The sequence below is a fragment of the Cryptotermes secundus genome, unplaced genomic scaffold (assembly GCF_002891405.2).
Source record: "Cryptotermes secundus unplaced genomic scaffold, Csec_1.0 scaffold1851, whole genome shotgun sequence".
Classification (NCBI taxonomy): domain Eukaryota; kingdom Metazoa; phylum Arthropoda; class Insecta; order Blattodea; family Kalotermitidae; genus Cryptotermes; species Cryptotermes secundus.
This window is the reverse complement of record NW_019735587.1, coordinates 91,478-109,193: the sequence shown is the minus strand read 5'-3', so window position 1 is coordinate 109,193 and position 17,716 is coordinate 91,478. Positions and strand designations below refer to the sequence as shown.

At 40.8% G+C, this 17,716-nt stretch overlaps 1 protein-coding gene across 1 annotated transcript; it reads left to right on the top strand.

Moving 5' to 3' along the window:
- The first annotated feature begins 2,883 nt into the window (after nucleotides 1-2,883).
- LOC111869701 lies at nucleotides 2,884-16,282 on the top strand. Its single transcript, XM_023861402.2, has 7 exons — nucleotides 2,884-2,974; nucleotides 8,077-8,165; nucleotides 8,620-8,746; nucleotides 9,546-9,632; nucleotides 10,673-10,780; nucleotides 14,678-14,800; nucleotides 16,017-16,282. The coding sequence occupies exons 1-7, from the start codon at nucleotides 2,921-2,923 to the stop codon at nucleotides 16,209-16,211; spliced, it is 783 nt and encodes a 260-aa protein (XP_023717170.1). The 5' UTR covers nucleotides 2,884-2,920; the 3' UTR covers nucleotides 16,212-16,282.
- Nucleotides 16,283-17,716: the final 1,434 nt, after the last annotated feature.

Sequence of the window (17,716 nt, the reverse complement as noted above, 5' to 3'; positions counted from 1 at the left end):
TGTTGCAGAAGTCAACAGCCCTACAGAATGCTAAAATTGAATTAAATTAGGTACTTGAGCAATTCCAGAAATCCCCAAACCGATATAAGTATCTCCCATATTGACAAAGAATTCCATATCGATTGACATGAATTCATTCCTTGCCAACCACCTTTTTATGTCCTTGTTATATAGCCTCAGCACGGATCGCACGGAAAACACCGTGTGACTGTTGCGGCAATCACGTGTGACGGATACTAACCCACTTCCTAATAACGGGAGTGTTTACAGAGCTGTTTCCTAGCAACAGCTGTCTATGCTGGCTTCGCAATGCCACAATACGTTGTCAGTGGAGGAGAATCAGATCTGCTTATCTGGTTGGTTATCAGCGCGGTTTTGTATGTACGACATTGTTGTGGTGTACTGTTCCATCAAAAGAGTTGCACCACACGTTTACAAAATTTATTATCTCGAAATAAATACTGAATTTGGACAATCAAAAGACAAAATCGGTGAAGAATATTAGTAAGCAGTGTCAAAGACAAATACATACAGGCTAATGTCCCAAATGTTAACATAAAGGAATAACACGGCATACAAATTTATAGCACCCGAATTTTACGTGCAAATTGTATTGCTACTATGATTTTTGTCTCGCTAGCGCGTCACGTGACGTTATCCTGTATTTGCATACCTCCGGAACATACAGCCTCAAATAATTTCGCTGAAGTGACTGGCAACTTCTGCAAATTAAATATTTGCGCCCAGCAAATGCAGTATCATACCCAGTCCATAACTTTACTTCTATAATTTTACACGCAGATGTATTTGCAAACGGGAGACGAGAGCGACTAGCTACGGGCTGGACCACCGAGGGTTCGGAGTTCGAGTACGGGTAGAGTCAATAATTTTCTCTTCTCTACGTAGTCCAGACCGGCTCTGGGGTCCACCAAACCTCCTATCCAATGGGTACCGGGGGCCCTTTCTCAGGGGATAGAGCGGCCGGGGCTTCAAGCTGACCACTCACATCCAGCTAGTGCCGAGGTAAAGAAAATGTGGATGTGTACATCCAGTCCCGCATACGCCTTCATGATGCAGTGCTTAATCAGTTAAGCACAGGGACATCTTGTATTTACAAACGGGCTGCACCTACTACAGCCTAGACTTTGCCTGTATACAAATATCAGCATTTGTGACTGTCATCTGCTTACGGTGCTGTCGGTAAATGCATATTGTTTTGTTGTTTCTTCACTTGTCCGGGTAATTTCCTGCAGTTCTTTCTATTGGATGGATCTGGTCACTGTAGAGCACCGTGCCACCTGCATGCCTGAACTGAATTCTGAGTGCAACTGCAAGATAAGTGCCACATGTCTCCCAAATTATATGAATTTCTATTAGGTAAAAGTCATGTGTGCCAGTCACGGTAGCCGAACGGTCTAAGGCAGGCCGCACACCGGCATGTGACAGTCAAGACAGGATGTCTGCGACATGACGCAAAGAAAGGAGCACAGTTGAAACGAACGAGATTATGAAAACCGCCGCACACCGGTCTGAGTCACGATACTGACGTCATCTTCATGCTGACGAATCACGAATGAAGCAAGATTGCGTCTTTTGTCTCATGTCTTGATGCTTGTGTTGACGCAGTTGGTGTGCGGCCATCCTAAGGCACGTACTGTTCTCGCTAGCTCGGAAGCCGGGATCGTGGGTTCGAATCCCACACAAGGCACGGATGTTTGTTGTGTGTTGTCCTGTGTTTAGGGAGAGGCCTTGCGATGGGCTGATCACCCGTCCAAGGAGTCCTACCGTCTGTAAAAATGATCACGAAACTGAGAAATCAGCCAACCCTAAGCTCCAAAGTGGGAGCGAAAGGGAGAGAAAGTCATGTGTGTGTGTGTGTGTGTGTGTGTCTTGGATCATTTTCCTTGCAATCCCTGCATGGTAGTTGCTTTTCGTAAACTTACTAGTGATAGCAATGTGTTCAAGCCAGAGTCTAGTCGCGCCTACGTGGCAGGAATTGCTTATTATTTAGTGCATAATGCGGAAAGTCATGAAATACTGCAAGAAAAAAATTATTTTAGGTATAAAATGCGAGGGTTTTACCGAGATAATGAGTCACACTTGGTCCTTTCCGGATTATGACGCTATGAATTCTGATGGGTGGGTATCCACCCGCGCAATATCACAGTTTCCTTTCCACTGTTTGTATTCATATATCGGATGTTAATCACGTGATCATACCGGAGTCAGTGCTGCACTCCTAGCCTAAGGATGACTCTCCACATGAATGTCATGTTTTAGTCCAAATTTGGCTGAATCCTGTCACATTATTCGTCCTTATATTTGAAAATTTATCAGCAATTCGGACGCCTAGCAACTGAGCTTTAGCGGCGGTGCTACTGAATTGTTCGAAAATTATCCGGTTCGAACCTCGGCAGCAGTATCGGCCATCCCAGCTGAGAGAGCCCAAGAGCTTTCTTCAGGTTCTCTGGGTGATTTCCTGAAGAGTAAGAAAAAAAACGTAAAGCTATCCCTGTAACAGGCCGTCGAGGCTCCTACATTTTCTAGACAATCAGTTCAGAGAGCGCGGTGAGGTGGTTAGCCTTACGCCCCGTCCGCCATTTACCCCCAGGAAGATTCCTGGTACTCATTTCTGTTAGAGGCTGCGTCTGTCTCAGGGCCACAGTGCGGCTGGAAGGTTAGGTTAACTGAAAAAACTGAATGAGGCGAAAAGGGAGGGAAAACGCGCTGTCAGTCTAAAATGACGTATTAAAAAAAAGGCCGAAACATGTAGTTGATACACGACTATACAAACGTAAGTCCAGTCCAACACTGCGCTTCTCGTATGAAAGAAAGGGGAACAAGGCCGCTGGAACACGGAACGTATAAAACAGACCGCTCTTCCCGCTCTTCCATTTTCCGTGCCAGGCTGTCCGACATCATGGCAGGTGGCCGCGTAGCACTTGCAGTTCTGCTCCTTGCGCATTTCGGAAACGTAAGTACAAACGTATTTCTGGATAGCACAAGCAGGGGCTCCAGGGGCTCCAACCACAACCGTCAAAATCCATTTTCTCTCTAACTCTTCGTTTTTTTCGGAATTTTAGGAGATGACATAATCGTTAAAGTAACTTCAAGTGATGATTAAGGACTGTCTCTATAAATATGAATGTGAGCCGCAATAGCTCAGTCGGTATAGCGGTTGGCTACAGGCTGGGAGACCAAGGGGTCGGAGTTCGAGTCCCGGTGGGGGCAAGAATTTTCCCTTCTCCACGTTGTCAAGACCGGCTCTGGGGTCCGCCGGACCTCTTATACGTATATACCGGGGGCCTTTTGCCCGGGGGTAAAGCGAACGTGGCGTGAAGCTGACCACTCACCCCCAGCTAATGTCGAGGTCAGGAAAATGTGGATCTATAGATCCACTCCCCCATACGCCTTCATGGCGTACTGTTTAATTACTTAAACACAGGGACAACTTTACCTTCTATAAATGGGAGCCCTAGAGGAACGGTCGCTTGCACAGAACTCTGAGTACCCATCTCGCTTCATGGACAAATTGTGTAATTCCAGTTTCTACTTTTCGAGAACGAACAGAAAGAGATAGAGACACTTGGTTTTATGAAGAAGTAACGCCTGTCAATGATTTCAGCGTGTTATAAGTAATTGTCATTTGGAGCAAAGGCAGATCTACAGAATGACAATTACCATTCAGTTGCCTGCTCAAACCTACACCCTTGAACCTTACGTACAGCGTGTGTTAGAAATTCGGAATGCCCACTGCTGAAATGCTATTGTTACATTCACTAGTTACATCACTGGATTTCAGTACCATACGAGTATAGTGGCAATATAAATATTTGAACTCTTAAGGAATACATTTTTATCCCATGTCAGGATTATTCATAACATGGTTTACTTCATTTCTCGACTTTCTTATCGGCTGTATTTATCTCCAGTTTGTAGCTCTGGTACACGTGCTATGACGATCGCACTTTGCATTCAGCAAAACTTCGGCGTTGAATTAGTGCTCAGTCATGCGAATTACGTATTCTGCCTTACTTGTACATTGAAATACAGTTCGCTGGCGAACTAAACAAGTTCTCACGTACTTAAATGCAAACCTCTGAGATGGAGTCCGTCACCTTCGAAAATTTAAACGTTTCCCCCCACTCTGGATCACTCCGTTCTCCGCCCCTGCACCAGGCGTCTGCCAAAACTGCAAGCCCGTAAAGTTACAAGCGTCGGTTTGGGTTCTCTGATGATATTCATTCTAGAAACTTCGTTGCAAATCTGACACTACCGTGGCAGAGAGAGACCATTTGCGAGCCGACTGTCTAGAAAATATCTCACAACCCTATGGACCTGTTACAGAGACAGATATTTTTTTAATATTGCAAATGGTGGTTACGTTCCCGCCAAAATTGACGAAGCCAGGCTTTAAAAATCGGTACAGCAGTTTGTCAAGACAACGCGCCTAATTTCTCACGCCGATTGACCTAAACTACTTCGGTGCTTGGAAACAAAACTGAGTAGACTACAGTAGCTTACTGAATACAGAAATCCGTGTAGTCGGTATGGCAGGTTTCGACATAATGGACATTTCGCGTTTGGTCCCTAGTGTACGCTGTTCCCCTAGAGCTAGTGCGTATACAGCTTAACTGAAGATGTCTCACAGGTTACTTAAATTCAATCAAAATCGTTACAGCCGTTTTAAAGAGAACAGAAATTTTGTGTTTTCGGGGTCATCTGAAGGTTTCCAATTTTTGGAGCAGGAGCGTTCATATTCGCCAAGCAGCGACCTGTAACGGATGAACTCTTGAATACCGAATATGAATAAAACCCGTCGAACCGTTCAGGAGCCAGCGAGGCGCATATCCGAACATACGCAAAGGGAAGGCCCGGCGTAGTTCCCCCTTATCACGCAGCCCAGTATTCAGATCTCACGGCAACAAGAGGCAGCCGTGTTCGTTCTTGCGCACCTGGTGGTGGGTTTCCATGGTGTACTTACTGCGCAGAAGCACTTCATACTGTGTAGCGTGTACAGCCGTTGCTTTATAACAACTACCGCGAGATGAGCGGATATACTACGGTCGTTTCTGGACATTGGCTCGGTAACCACGTCCCGCGAAACAAACAGAACACCCGTTGCTAGGAAGCAGACCTTTGTAATTGGTTTAGGCACTATGCTACAAGCCGGAAGGTCGCGGGATCGAATCCCGACGATGTGGATTTTTTAAATTTACTTAATCTTTCCAACTTGACCACCGCCAAGTTTAAGCCTCTTATACAGAATCCAGTTCTACTACTGTCCCGCTTATAACCTCTCGGCACGGACCACTTAGAAAATAGTTTTTTTCTATTGTTTTATTCCCTGGGGACGACTCAGCCTTTAACAGAAATGAGTACCAGGAATATTCCTGGGGGTAAAGGGAGGTGGGCGCGTAAGGCTGACAACCTCACCGTCATCTGTGAGCCGACTGTCTAGAAAATGTGGGAGCCTCAACATCTCACAACCCTATGGGCCTCCACGGCCTGTTACAGGGATAGTTTTACCTTTTCTTTTATTAGCTGGAATAAAACAACGAAAAAAAAAACTATTCTCTAAATGGTCCGTGCCGAGAGATTATAAGCGGGACATTATTAGAACTTGGTTCTGTATAAGAGGCTTGAACTTGGCGGTGGCGAAACTTACGACGGTTCAAGTGACTAAGCTGCCGTTGTAGCATAAGATAGTAAGTTAGCCATGATCTGCTTCGCAGAGCCTGTACTGACAGAGGACTTGTGTACAATGCACAAGGAAGAATTTGCAATAACATGCTATATGTGCGATACGTACACTTGACGAAAGGCCAAGCTTATTCATAAGAGACAGACCCACCTTCTCGTCAGAGAGGATGTTACATAAGGACTTTGGGCGCAAGGGTTCAGTTGAAAAGAACTCTGGTCTTGATCCTCAAGGGGCCTGGCGCCAAGACGAACTGACTGGCGTGATATGGTCAGACGAGCCGTCATTCACACTGTTCCCTACATCAGGAAGACTTTACGTTTGGAGAACACCCAACGAAGCCTATAGTCCGGACTGCCTGGTTCCAAAAGTGAAACACGGGGGAGGTTCTGTGATGGTTTGGGCAGCAATATCGCGGTACAGTTTCTGTTGGTCCCATTATTAACCTTCATGGCCGAATTACTGCAAGGGAGTACATGGACAGGTTGGGTAATCGGGTGCATCCCATGGTGCAGACGTCATTTCCGAAAAATCATGCAGTTTTACTTTACCTTTACCTGAGTGTGCATCTCCCAGAGGAAAGAGGAGGAGAAACCTCCGAAGCCTTTTAAGACTCTTACGAAACCACTTTAGAGGAAATAAAATATCTATGCTGTAATAGCTGGACTTGCAGTGGGCAGCGAAGGACAGGAAACCGCAAGAAATGATCAAGGTTTGTTCACTTTACAGTGCAGAACGATTTGCGACTTACTGCCATTTGCAGACACGTGAATATCCGTTAAGCAGACCCGGGTTGCAGTAGTCTGCAAGGTCTAACCAACAAGCAACGGGGGCAACGGTTTTACAGTTCTGGAATATTCAGAGGTCTGTGTGTCCTCTGACCACTTCTCAGCTACTGCAAATATTTCAGCCCCTGCAAAGTAAAACTGTTGATTCGGATATTTTAAAATTAAATTTGCTAAGGGAAGGCGCCTGTGGTTCTGTATGGATGTGAAACTTGGTCTCTGACTTTAGGGGAGGAACATAGACTGAGGGTGTTTGAGAACAGGGTGTTGAGGAGAATATCTCGACCGAAGAGGGATGAAGTGACAGGAGGTTGGAGAAAACTGCATAATGAGGAACTTCATAACTTGTACTCTTCTCCAATTATAATTAGAATGATCAAATCAAGGGGGATGAGGTGGGTAGAGCATGTAGCACGAATGGGGGAGAGGAGGAATGCATATAGGATATTGGTGGAAAAGCCGGGAGGAAGGAGACCATTGGGAAGACCAAGACGTAGGTAGATTGGACAATATTACAATGGATCTTAGAGAGACAGGATGGGATTGTATAGACTGGATTGATCTCTCTCAGGATAGGGACAGCAGAGGGCTCTTGTGAACACGGTAATGAACCTCCAGGTTCCATAAAATGCTGGGAAGTTCTTGAGTAGCTGCACAATTGGTGGCTTCTCAAGAAGGGCTCAGCTCCATGAGTGAATGAAGGGACGGCGCATTCATTTTTTAGAACATTCGAGCAGAGAACGACTTTTAAATACTCAGCCAGTTAATTGAAACGTTAATCAAGAGCGAAGGTGCATGAAGGTTACTGGAGGCGACACTGCACATGCTTTCTCCTACACGACTCGGGTTGATTATGTTGCCTTGGAATAGAAATTTGAGTGCTGAACAACAATGAAATCAGTTCGACTGTTTGAGCCAGTTTCGAAAGAGAAACGAAATTCTGAACTTGGGAACCCTCCACATTGAAGGTACGACCTACACAATTTTATTTGGGGAAGTGCTCTCTTGAAATTTAATCAAAATCACTGGAGTCTTGACGTCTCACAACACTATGGTCCTCCACGGCCTGTTACAGGGAGAGATTTACCTTACCTTCCTATATTAATATAACTTTTAACTTTAAAATACTATCAAAATGCTTAAAATAAAATTAAATTATGTAATATTGATAAGAATACGATATGAATTATTAGAAAGGGACTGTCATTTTTTGGTGTGACAGATGCATTGGATGGGACTGGGGTAGATTTCGTGTTCTGTTCCCAGTGTGTGCTGTATGTGTACTGAAGTATGGGAGTATCTGTGACACATACAATTACATCAATCTTGGCTCTTGAACAATGTAAGAGAGGACGTGACACCTTTGAGTCTGGCTTAGTGAAACTCATGTATGTCAGGCAACAGATACAGCTAGTAAAGGACTAGAAACTGAATTATTTAATGTGCTGTTGAACTTGATGATCTGAATATAGATTTTCAAATGGAGTGCAATGGTCTGTAAGTAAACTTTTAGTTTTAATTTTGCACTTCATTATTATGTATGGAGGAACAAGTGGGTGTACTCTGAAAAAATTTCTGAATTCTATTTAGATCCATGTGTACATGAAGGTGATAGCCCCTACAACTCAAGCAGGAGTAACATGCAATCGTGGATTCTATTGGCCTCATATTCAAACCAGGTACTGTAATTTTATATTTTCTCTCATAACAATATCTACATTTAAGTTATTTGTCACAACAGTCAAATGTATCAAGTGATAATACTTAATTACTAGTCTTTTCGTGAGTAATTGGTTACATTTCATGATCATTTTGCATTCTTGTTTATTGTGACTTTAAGCTTCCAGCTGCAGGTACTAACATTCTGTTCGTAATGTCTATGGGGAGGGAGGGGGGAGGAGAGAAAAAAAGTCTTGAACCCTAGCTCCATATTTCAAGTGATAAATCAGTTTAACAATAAAACATAATATTTTTACATACTTTACAAAATCTGTAATCATTAACAACAGATATTACAACGTGCACCAACTTAATAATTTGTTATGTCAGAAATCTTAATGGTTTCAACTAATGCTTTCTAAATTAAGAATTGCTCATTGAGCCAACTGTTTTAATCTTATCCGCTCTGTTTAGCACTGACCTTATGGATACGATAAACGCAATGTGCAACACAACTCCAAGTTCCTCAGATTCTGACAATCAGCATCTGAACAGTGATGCTTGCTATGGGTGCTTTTCTCGTGTGATTGATCAGTTCAAGGTAAGATGAAATAGAGATTCCAAAAATTCAAACATTTTATCTTCATAAAAGCAGTGCCTTTAGATACCACCAGCATTATAGTAAATGCCAGCCACAGTGGCAGCGTGGTCAAAGGCATGAAATGTCTTCGCCAGTTAAAACACTGGGATCGTGGGTTCGAATCCCACTTGAGGCATGGATGTCTGTGAGCGTTTATTCTGTGACTGTGTTGTTCTGTGTGTAGGTAGCGGCCTTGCGAGGGGCTGATTCCCCATCCAAAGAGCACTACCAACTGTCTACGATTAATAAAATGAAGTGAAATGAAGTGTTTCCCGGATGTGCTGTGCTCCACATGGGAGCAACAGGATAAAGATACACTGATGTAGATTGTAGTGAACAAAAGTCAGCACCCTGAATGGCATGCTATGTGTGAATCTGTAAGAAAATACAGGTCAGAATATTTCCCACGACTACAATTTTATCATCCTTAATAACTGCATGATGTCCCTAGTGCAATATTGGGAGAACAATCGCTGATAACACTTCTCCTATATTTCAATTATGCACACCAGACAAAACCCTTCTGAATGTTAGCATTTCCTCTACTGAAGACTCAAAGCGAATGAGAAGAGGTAGAAATTTCAGTCACTACCAGACACTGTGTTTAGAACATGTGTGAAATCAGAGTAAGGTAGGCCTCAATTTTCAATTAATGAATGTATTAATTGATAAATTTTAGATTTAAGATCTGTATGGCCATGGTTAAAGCACTATATTTCTTAAAAGCGCCGTTTTTAAGTCAATCACATATCTCTTTCAGAACGCGATGCATTTAGGTGAACTGAATTCATGTGCTTCAACATACCTTCAAGGAACCGATTACCAGCCATGTGCAGATGAATTTGCAGTAAGTGAGATGTTAGCAGTGACATTTTAGTATACTGTGCTTGAAATGAGAGGAAAATAGAAAAGAAAGCACATTATTTTGAAAATATTCAGTATGAATCTTTATAAAGGATATTTTGATGAATACAATATTTTAATATGTAAAAATATGAAAATGCATCAACGGTAATTATTTTAATAATGAGACTATTATAAATACTCGTACATTCCTTTATAATGATGCCTCTTCCTTTGTCTCCTGATGAAAGCAATTAGTGGCCAAAACACGTAAAACAAAATGATTTTGTTTTCTTTATTAAAACAGTTAGGCTCAATGAATTATCAATTTTAATTTATTCAATATGAAATTTCAGAAAAAAATGGCTCATCCAGTTTAGGCTTTCATTTTTATGACTTTAAAAGTCTGCACCTTTCATTAGTAATTTCCTTTAAAAAGATTGTTGTTATGCTGTTTAGGGCAATGGGGTAGCAAACTGTAAACTTTGTGGAGAATGGGAATAGATAAAATTATGCATGCAACTGTTTTGGTTTTTGTTTCATCAAAATTTTATGGCAGAACTTGGTCTTTGTAATGTGGCAAGAGGAAAACAGAAAGGTTAGAAACATTTGGCAGTCCTAGCCAATGTGAAGGTTTCAGGATTTATCTTGGGTTCTTTAACTTAGCCATTCTGTTCATCAATTCACCAGTTTTTCCACATTCATATATCACAACTACTGACATAGGCAAGAATCCTGACCAATTGGCACATATGGCAACCTTGGCCTTAAGTTGGAGCTTTACCTTTGTCTTGAAACTTGACAAGACTCAGATTAAAAAGTTAGTTTAGTTCAAGGCAATTATAAAGTTACGGTGTTACATCAGGATGTCAACTGAAAGGGAGCATAATTAATCCATGCCATTTTGTGGAAGCAAGATAATGAAATCTGACTGGGTTTCAAACTATATTTCTTACTCTCAGCTTTTTTAAAAAATTTCAAGTATCTAATTCCAATTTCCTTGAACATGAGTCATTACACTGAATTATAACACTCATATTTCAGAAGGCTATTGCAGAAAATGACACAGAACTAGAAGAGACAGGCTGTAAAGGAGACGGTGCCTTTTGCAGCTTTGAGAAATGCATTCATCGCATTGATAAACTGAGCCTGGTAAGTGACTACAATAAACCAATGATCTTCAGTTCATACATGTATGCTTCATTTCCTTCAAGTGTGCGATTAATACATATCTTCTGATTTGCTTCATAAATCTCACGCCTGTGCAGGGTTCAAATATAGATAAAATCTTCTCTATTCTCTACACACACACAAATTAAGCAACAACATAACCAGCCCAACAGTGTGGTAAATCCTGCAAGTCAATCTAACTTACATAACATGCAAATAATAATACTACAATGACATCTATACAGGCTGAGTAAATAACATGCAAATTACCCATGCCGCAATAAGGGAATGCAGGGTGACAAAATCTGACATCAGCAAATATACTCATATATCTTTCAATGAATAGATGGTAACTACAGTGAAGAATCACATTAAGATGCCTTAATTTTAATTTTTAATCCCCATCTTAATTCAAACTTTATATTTTATTTAATAACATTGGTTTNACAACTGTTACTGTAGATTCATCTTCAGAGCCAAATGGTGACTGTATTTTGTGTATTAATTTACGTGTCTGCAGTCCGACTCAGTTACCTGAACTGGTTAAGGTAAGGTAGGCAGTAAAAATTCGTGAATTAACACAGCTAGCCCTGTGGTAATTTTATACTGATGACCAAGACACCACAACTGGGGAAACAAAGGTATTCATACCTTATTCATTTAAACGTCTGATTGGCTACAAAGTGTATTTTACCTTTTGCCATAGCAGTTTTCAGCGCAGAAGATCCCACACTTTCGCTGAATTTGGACAGCCATTACACACTATTTATTTTCCCGCCTTGCGTCATCACATCTACCACATACATTTTAAACGCATACGCGCGCGGTGCAGTAATCGGAATTTGTTCGAGATCCTGAATCTCAGTTCTTCATTCTGTTCGATTCTGTTCCACGGATATATGCCTGCATGTGTGCACATGCAAGCACAAAGATGCACACATGTAAGAATTTAGAATGGGTTAGAATTGTAGTTGTTTCTAGCAATGAGGTTGCTAATTCATTTTCAGAAACATGCATGATTTTACGGCAGATGGACAAAATAACAGAAACACTAAGAAATTGAAGCATAGAATTTGTGTTGGCAACACTGAAAGAACTTTATTTGGCATAACTGACCGCTCGTCATTATTTTGTTTACGTGCTGGTTCCAATGTATGAGTGATGTCATTGAATGTGTTGAGCGATTTTTCGTCTGGAAGAATCGGCTAATTGGAGGCTTGTCTGATTTTGAAAGAGGATAGATCGTTGATGCTTATTTAACTGGAGCATATGTCAAAAACCGCCACAGTATTAGGTGTATCGCGAGTGATAATTTCTAAGGTTATGTCGGCATACACGAATCATGGGAAGACATCAGCAAAGTGGAACAGTAGGCGAAATTAAACACTGACAGAGAGAGATCGTCGTTCATTGAGTACTGTATCGAAACTCACATAACTGTTGCAGCCAGATGACTGCAGAACTGAATACTCATTTTGAAGACCGTGTCTCCACAAAAATTGTCTGACGTGAGCTTCACAAATTCAACATTGACAGGAGAGCTGCAATTGGTAAACGTATGATTACTGAAAGTAATGCCTAGATGCGTAAACGATGGTGTCACCACCATAAAACCTGGACTTCTGACAACTGGAAATGCGTGCGTAATATGGTCAGGTGAGCCGTCGTCCACACAGTTCCCTACATCAGGAAGACTTTACGTTTTGAGAACACCCATGGAAGCCTGCAATCCGGAGTTCCTCCATCGGTTCCAACAGTGAAACACGGGGAATGTTCTGTGATGGGTTTTGGCAGCAGTATCGTGGTACAGTATTCTGTTGGCTCCATTATTACCCTTCATGGCCGAATTACTGCAAGGAAGTATGTGAGCAGGTTGGGTACCCAGCTGCACTCCACAATCCACACATTCTTTTCGAACAACGGTGCAGTTTCCCAAGGTGACAATGCCTTTGTTCACACTGTTCTGTCATGGTTTGAAGAGCATGAAGATGGACTTAAACATCTTCCTTGGCGAGCACAATCACCAGATTTGAACATCATTGAACCACTATAGTCAGTTTAGGAGATTAGAATGGAAAACAGATTCACACCTCAACACATCTAAACCCACTTGAAGATGTACTTCAAGAAGAATGGTATACAATTCTGCTAGAGACTGCGAAACCTGTACTAGTCTACTGCAAAAGGATTGCGACTGTATTGAAGGTATAAGGTGGTCCAATACCATATTAATAAAGAAATGGGTACAGTCTCTGTAATGTTTCCATTATTTTGTCTAACCTGTATATAGTGCTTCTCATGTAACCAAATTTTAATCTTTGAATAATAATAACAATAATAATAACTGTGTGTAGAATCAGTTAATTTAATGGAACTTGCAGTCAGTTGTTACCAAATAGGAGTAATATTCCAGGATTTAATTTGTGAGACTTACGAAAACCACGACAAATCTGAGGTGTGGTAGCTGGCAATTTAAGACAAGAACAGTGGATATCACTGGCTGTAGAACATTTCTAGCTTAAGGGGTAGCTCACCCCTACAGTTCAGCACTGCCTCAAAGGACAGAATGGGAAGGCTGTTTGTAATCCATGTCAAGGTCTACAAATAGGAAACATAATTCAGTAGAAAAGGAAACAAATTCCCTACTACTATTCAAGTGATAAACATGCAATAATATACATACACAGTGTATCTCCATGCCATGTATAAATGCACACATAAACCTAGGTTTAGAGGGGTCACCCATCACATATCCTTCATGACCAATGTGCCAAGGTGTACCACTCCACCGCACAATTCTGTGATGAAGAAGCTGAAAGGGAGACAGGGAAACCTAAGTTGCTACACGAGCCCATTAGGAGACAAACAAAAATCACAACTAAATGTACACAATTAACAAATAATATAGGTTGAGACCAGTGACAGATACAGTCAAAGAGAATAAAAATAAAATACAGAATCAAAGTTACTTTAGCCCAATTGGAGGGCAGGGTTGGTGGCTCAAGTAAAACAAATCAAGGGGATATACCAGGAGTCAGCAGAAGAACCAGAAATGAAATTAGAATACACAGCTGAACATAGTCTGTAAAAGCTAATAGTCTGTCCACCTGCTCCAAATTTCGCCAGTCTAAGGACTGAATCACGAATGAATCAGTGCTTCTCGATCTGCCTGAGGGTTAAGACCATTTAGCAAAGGGGAAAGCTACAAGTTAGTTCACAAGTATAAAATGCTGAGAAAGGTATGCACGCTTCATGTTAATGAGGCACATATATTTTTAACACATTATTTTCACTGCAGTGAACAAATTTTTAAGAAACTTGACATTAGTTATGTACATTCTTTTAACATGGTGGTCAGTGTATAAAAGCACTTTTATGAAAGGTAACAGAATTGGTTTTTGAATGGTTTATATAAATTTGGACTTGCCAGTATAGTTAATACATAGAAGAAAATGAAGATTCTTACTTCAGTTGACAAAGGATACACAGGGGCACCAGTGAAATAGTCAGGAACAAGGATTAAGGAGATTTTTAAGAAAATTTGTATGACATTGTGCACTGTTAGTGACTGTAGTACAGCTGCAAGAAAATCTATTGAAATTTTTATTATCTTTTCATAGAACACATGGCAAATTTTTGTCATATACCAGTGCCACTTTCAGTTGACATAAAAAAGAAAGGCAAAAGGTAAAGCTGTCCCTCTGCTTAATTAATCATCACACCATGAAGAAATGTGGTGGAGTGAAGGTATAGCTCCACTAATCTTGACTTTGGCACTAGATCATTTGATCTAAGATGTATTTTAGATTTCTCATAGTTCTGACTGTTATAAACGTTTATTTTATGTATGTTAACTGAATGTGGATACTCATATTTCAGATTAAAAGTTGTACTGACGAGGTAAAGGGAAGTACTGAGAATGGCACTGGAGAAGCAGATGAGGTGCAAATATATATTAAAACAACAGCTTGTATATTGGCAAAAGTCCGCTGTAGAAATTCTGTAAGTATATAAAGCTTATCATATAAAACATAATAAAATTCTGGATGTCAGTATGTAGACCTTGATGCAAATATCAGTCATAAACATTTCAGTAACAGTAAATAAAGTGATTATTATTTTAGACTTCAATTCTGGTAAAAATTTCAGTTATGAGATGGTACTGCTTAATTCAGGCCAACGTCAAATTTTCAGTTCATGATGGCTGCTCTATCTTGGTTTTCAGCATTTGAGGTCCAACTCTGCCCCAAAATGTGTATTATTGTACAGGTTTTCATGACTGGGGTTCAGTATAAGATTTTGGCTTTTGGAAATTCACCATGTAGAATGTTGAAAGATTTGAAGCTGTTATCTTCAGGGTTACTGTCTTTAGCAGGTTTCAGAAGCCCCTTATATTGATGTGGCACTGGGCAGTCAGTGTCACCTGGAGCTGTCATTGGATAAGCTAACCACCTGGTACTGAAGTCATACTATTCTGCAGTACACCTGTTATTTGTGTTACAGCCAGGAATACATAAAATTACAGCAAAGTCACTGTCACTACAGAACATGAGAAACAATTATATACAAGTATATATCTGACTCACCAGTGCTTGATTTTGGGAAAATGTATATTGAAAAGAGCTGGGGTGGTGCAGTTGGTATAGCGACTGGCTACGGGCTCGACGACTGAGGAGTCGGAGTGTGAGTCCCAGTAGGGTCACAAATTTTCTCTTCTCCAAATCTTCCAGACCAGTTCTGGGGTCCACCCAACCTCCTATCCAATGGGTACCAGGGGTAAAGCAGTTGGGGCACTACCTCCAGCTAGTGTTGAGGTCAAGAAAATGTAGATCTATACATCCACTCCACCATACGCCTTCATGGCATAGTGCTTAATTTGTTAAGCACAGGGACAACTTTATGTACCTTAGAGTATAGTGAAACTGTGGTCAAAGAGTTCTGCTATAAATTACCATAATCCAGCATAACTCAGGTATTTCATGTTTATGAATTCTGCTGTGGCGAAGTTAATTTATTTAATAATCCAGTATTTTAACACAACTATTACAATTAAATTAAAATTTACCAGAAGTAAGTATCATATGCAAGGAAAATATGATATAGAGTACCTGGTGTTGTAGCTCACTTTCCGTTCCCCACAAAAACCACATGTCATACAAAAGACAACTTGCAGTACCTTTTACAGAAGTAAATCAGTTCAAGTAATTTTACTTTGCAGATGAACACTGATCAACCTGGCCAGGTTGGAACAGTGCGACAGCCAAGGTGGAACCTGTATCAAGCAAGCACCTTGCTTGTCACTGAGGACTATGATCTGAGAGTGACAAGTGTGCCACATGGAAATTTGGGCCTGGTGTGTGGATTTAATCCTGGCAATGTTAAGGTAGCCACCTGGCCCGGAGCTACATGCTAATATAGCCAAAATAAACAGAAATATTCTGAAGTAATGTACAAGTGAAATAAAGATATGAGACTGTACTGTTAGCTTTCTTCTTGATATTAATCACTGAAAGATTAACACTTCCAATGAACTCCCAATTATCTGGACTAACGGATCAAGCAGTCAGCTGCCACTTTCTCACAGCAGTGACCAAGTTATACATGCAGAAGTTGTGGTGGACAAAGTGGCACCAGTGAAGGATTTTCTCCAAACACTTCAGTTTCCCCTGCCAATTATCATTCCACCAGTGGTCCAGAGTCTGACTATTATCCAGGGGTGGTACAGAGCTCATACTTTGACAGAGTTCCTGGCATTTTATGAAAGTAATCCACCTACACAACAGGCCAATTTTAGGCTGCAGTGCCACGGGACTCAGTCTGTCCCCACCCAGAATCTTGCAGGCTGCATGTGCTTATAAAAAGGGAATATCAAATTTTGCTGTACTCATTTTATTATCTATGTAGCAGATGCAAAACCCTACCATAGACAAAAAATTTGGCCGATACTACAAAGACAAATTTGAGGGAGTTTAATATTTGTTTTCTTTTCCCCCCTCTATGCAGTATCAGACATCATATACGTCTGGGTCACATATCAAAGGCTACTAAGTTGTATGGATATCTGAGACATCTATTTGTTTATGTAGACAGTTGACTTCAGAATCAAAGTATATATACCTTCTTGGGTGTTCACACTATGTGGATGTGGGGACATCCACACAGTATAAACACCTAAGAACCAAATTAACATCAACAACCAATCACTGTGGATGCTTAAAATCAGAAATTATATAAGCTGTTCTGAATCAATGAGAACACACTAAAGAGATGTGTATTCAATTCTTTAAAACACTGCAACCCTGAAACAATGACTGGTCTTTATCTCTGTCCTCAGGTAAAAAAGCTCCATCGATTGGACTCAACAGTGTAATCTTTTTACCAGAGGACACAAACACAGTCCAGTCTCCACAACATCATTTTGATAAAAACTTGGACAGTGGACAATGCACAGAAAATCAGCCACTGTATTAATATACCCTTGCATCAACTCCCATATGTGAGTTGGTCATTCACCAGTGCCATAAGGTGAAATATTGTTGGTTTAGAATGATTTTCAGCTGTTCTTTTTCTTTGTTGCTAGATGGTGCATGTAGGCACCCCTGCAGAGCATGCAAACCATGCGTGTGCTGTGAAAAGGAGCCTTGGGTGGCATATAAATAGGGATGAGGGTTGTCAAGTGAAAGCATTCAGTTGTTTCATTGTGGGACAGTTCATACTGACGAGGCATAATACTGACTTTGTATTTAATAAACCTGGAGAATGATAAGGCAAGTCAATGACTGATCTCTCCCACACTTTATTAAAAATGATAAGCCATGTTGTAATGACTAGAACGTGAAAACAAGAATTAACAGTATAAGCTAAAATGTGTTGAAACATTCAAGATGTACCTGTTCATATTCCAGGTAATGGCAAATT

What these genes read in the sequence shown, in the direction of transcription:
- LOC111869701 (XM_023861402.2), top strand. Translation starts at nt 2,921, where the DNA reads ATGGCAGGTGGCCGCGTAGCACTTGCAGTTCTGCTCCTTGCGCATTTC. An exon ending in TCCTTGCGCATTTCGGAAAC is followed by an intron (nt 2,975 to 8,076) that starts GTAAGTACAAAC and finishes AATTCTATTTAG; the next exon opens with ATCCATGTGTACATGAAGGT. An exon ending in CATGTGCAGATGAATTTGCA is followed by an intron (nt 9,633 to 10,672) that starts GTAAGTGAGATG and finishes CTCATATTTCAG; the next exon opens with AAGGCTATTGCAGAAAATGA.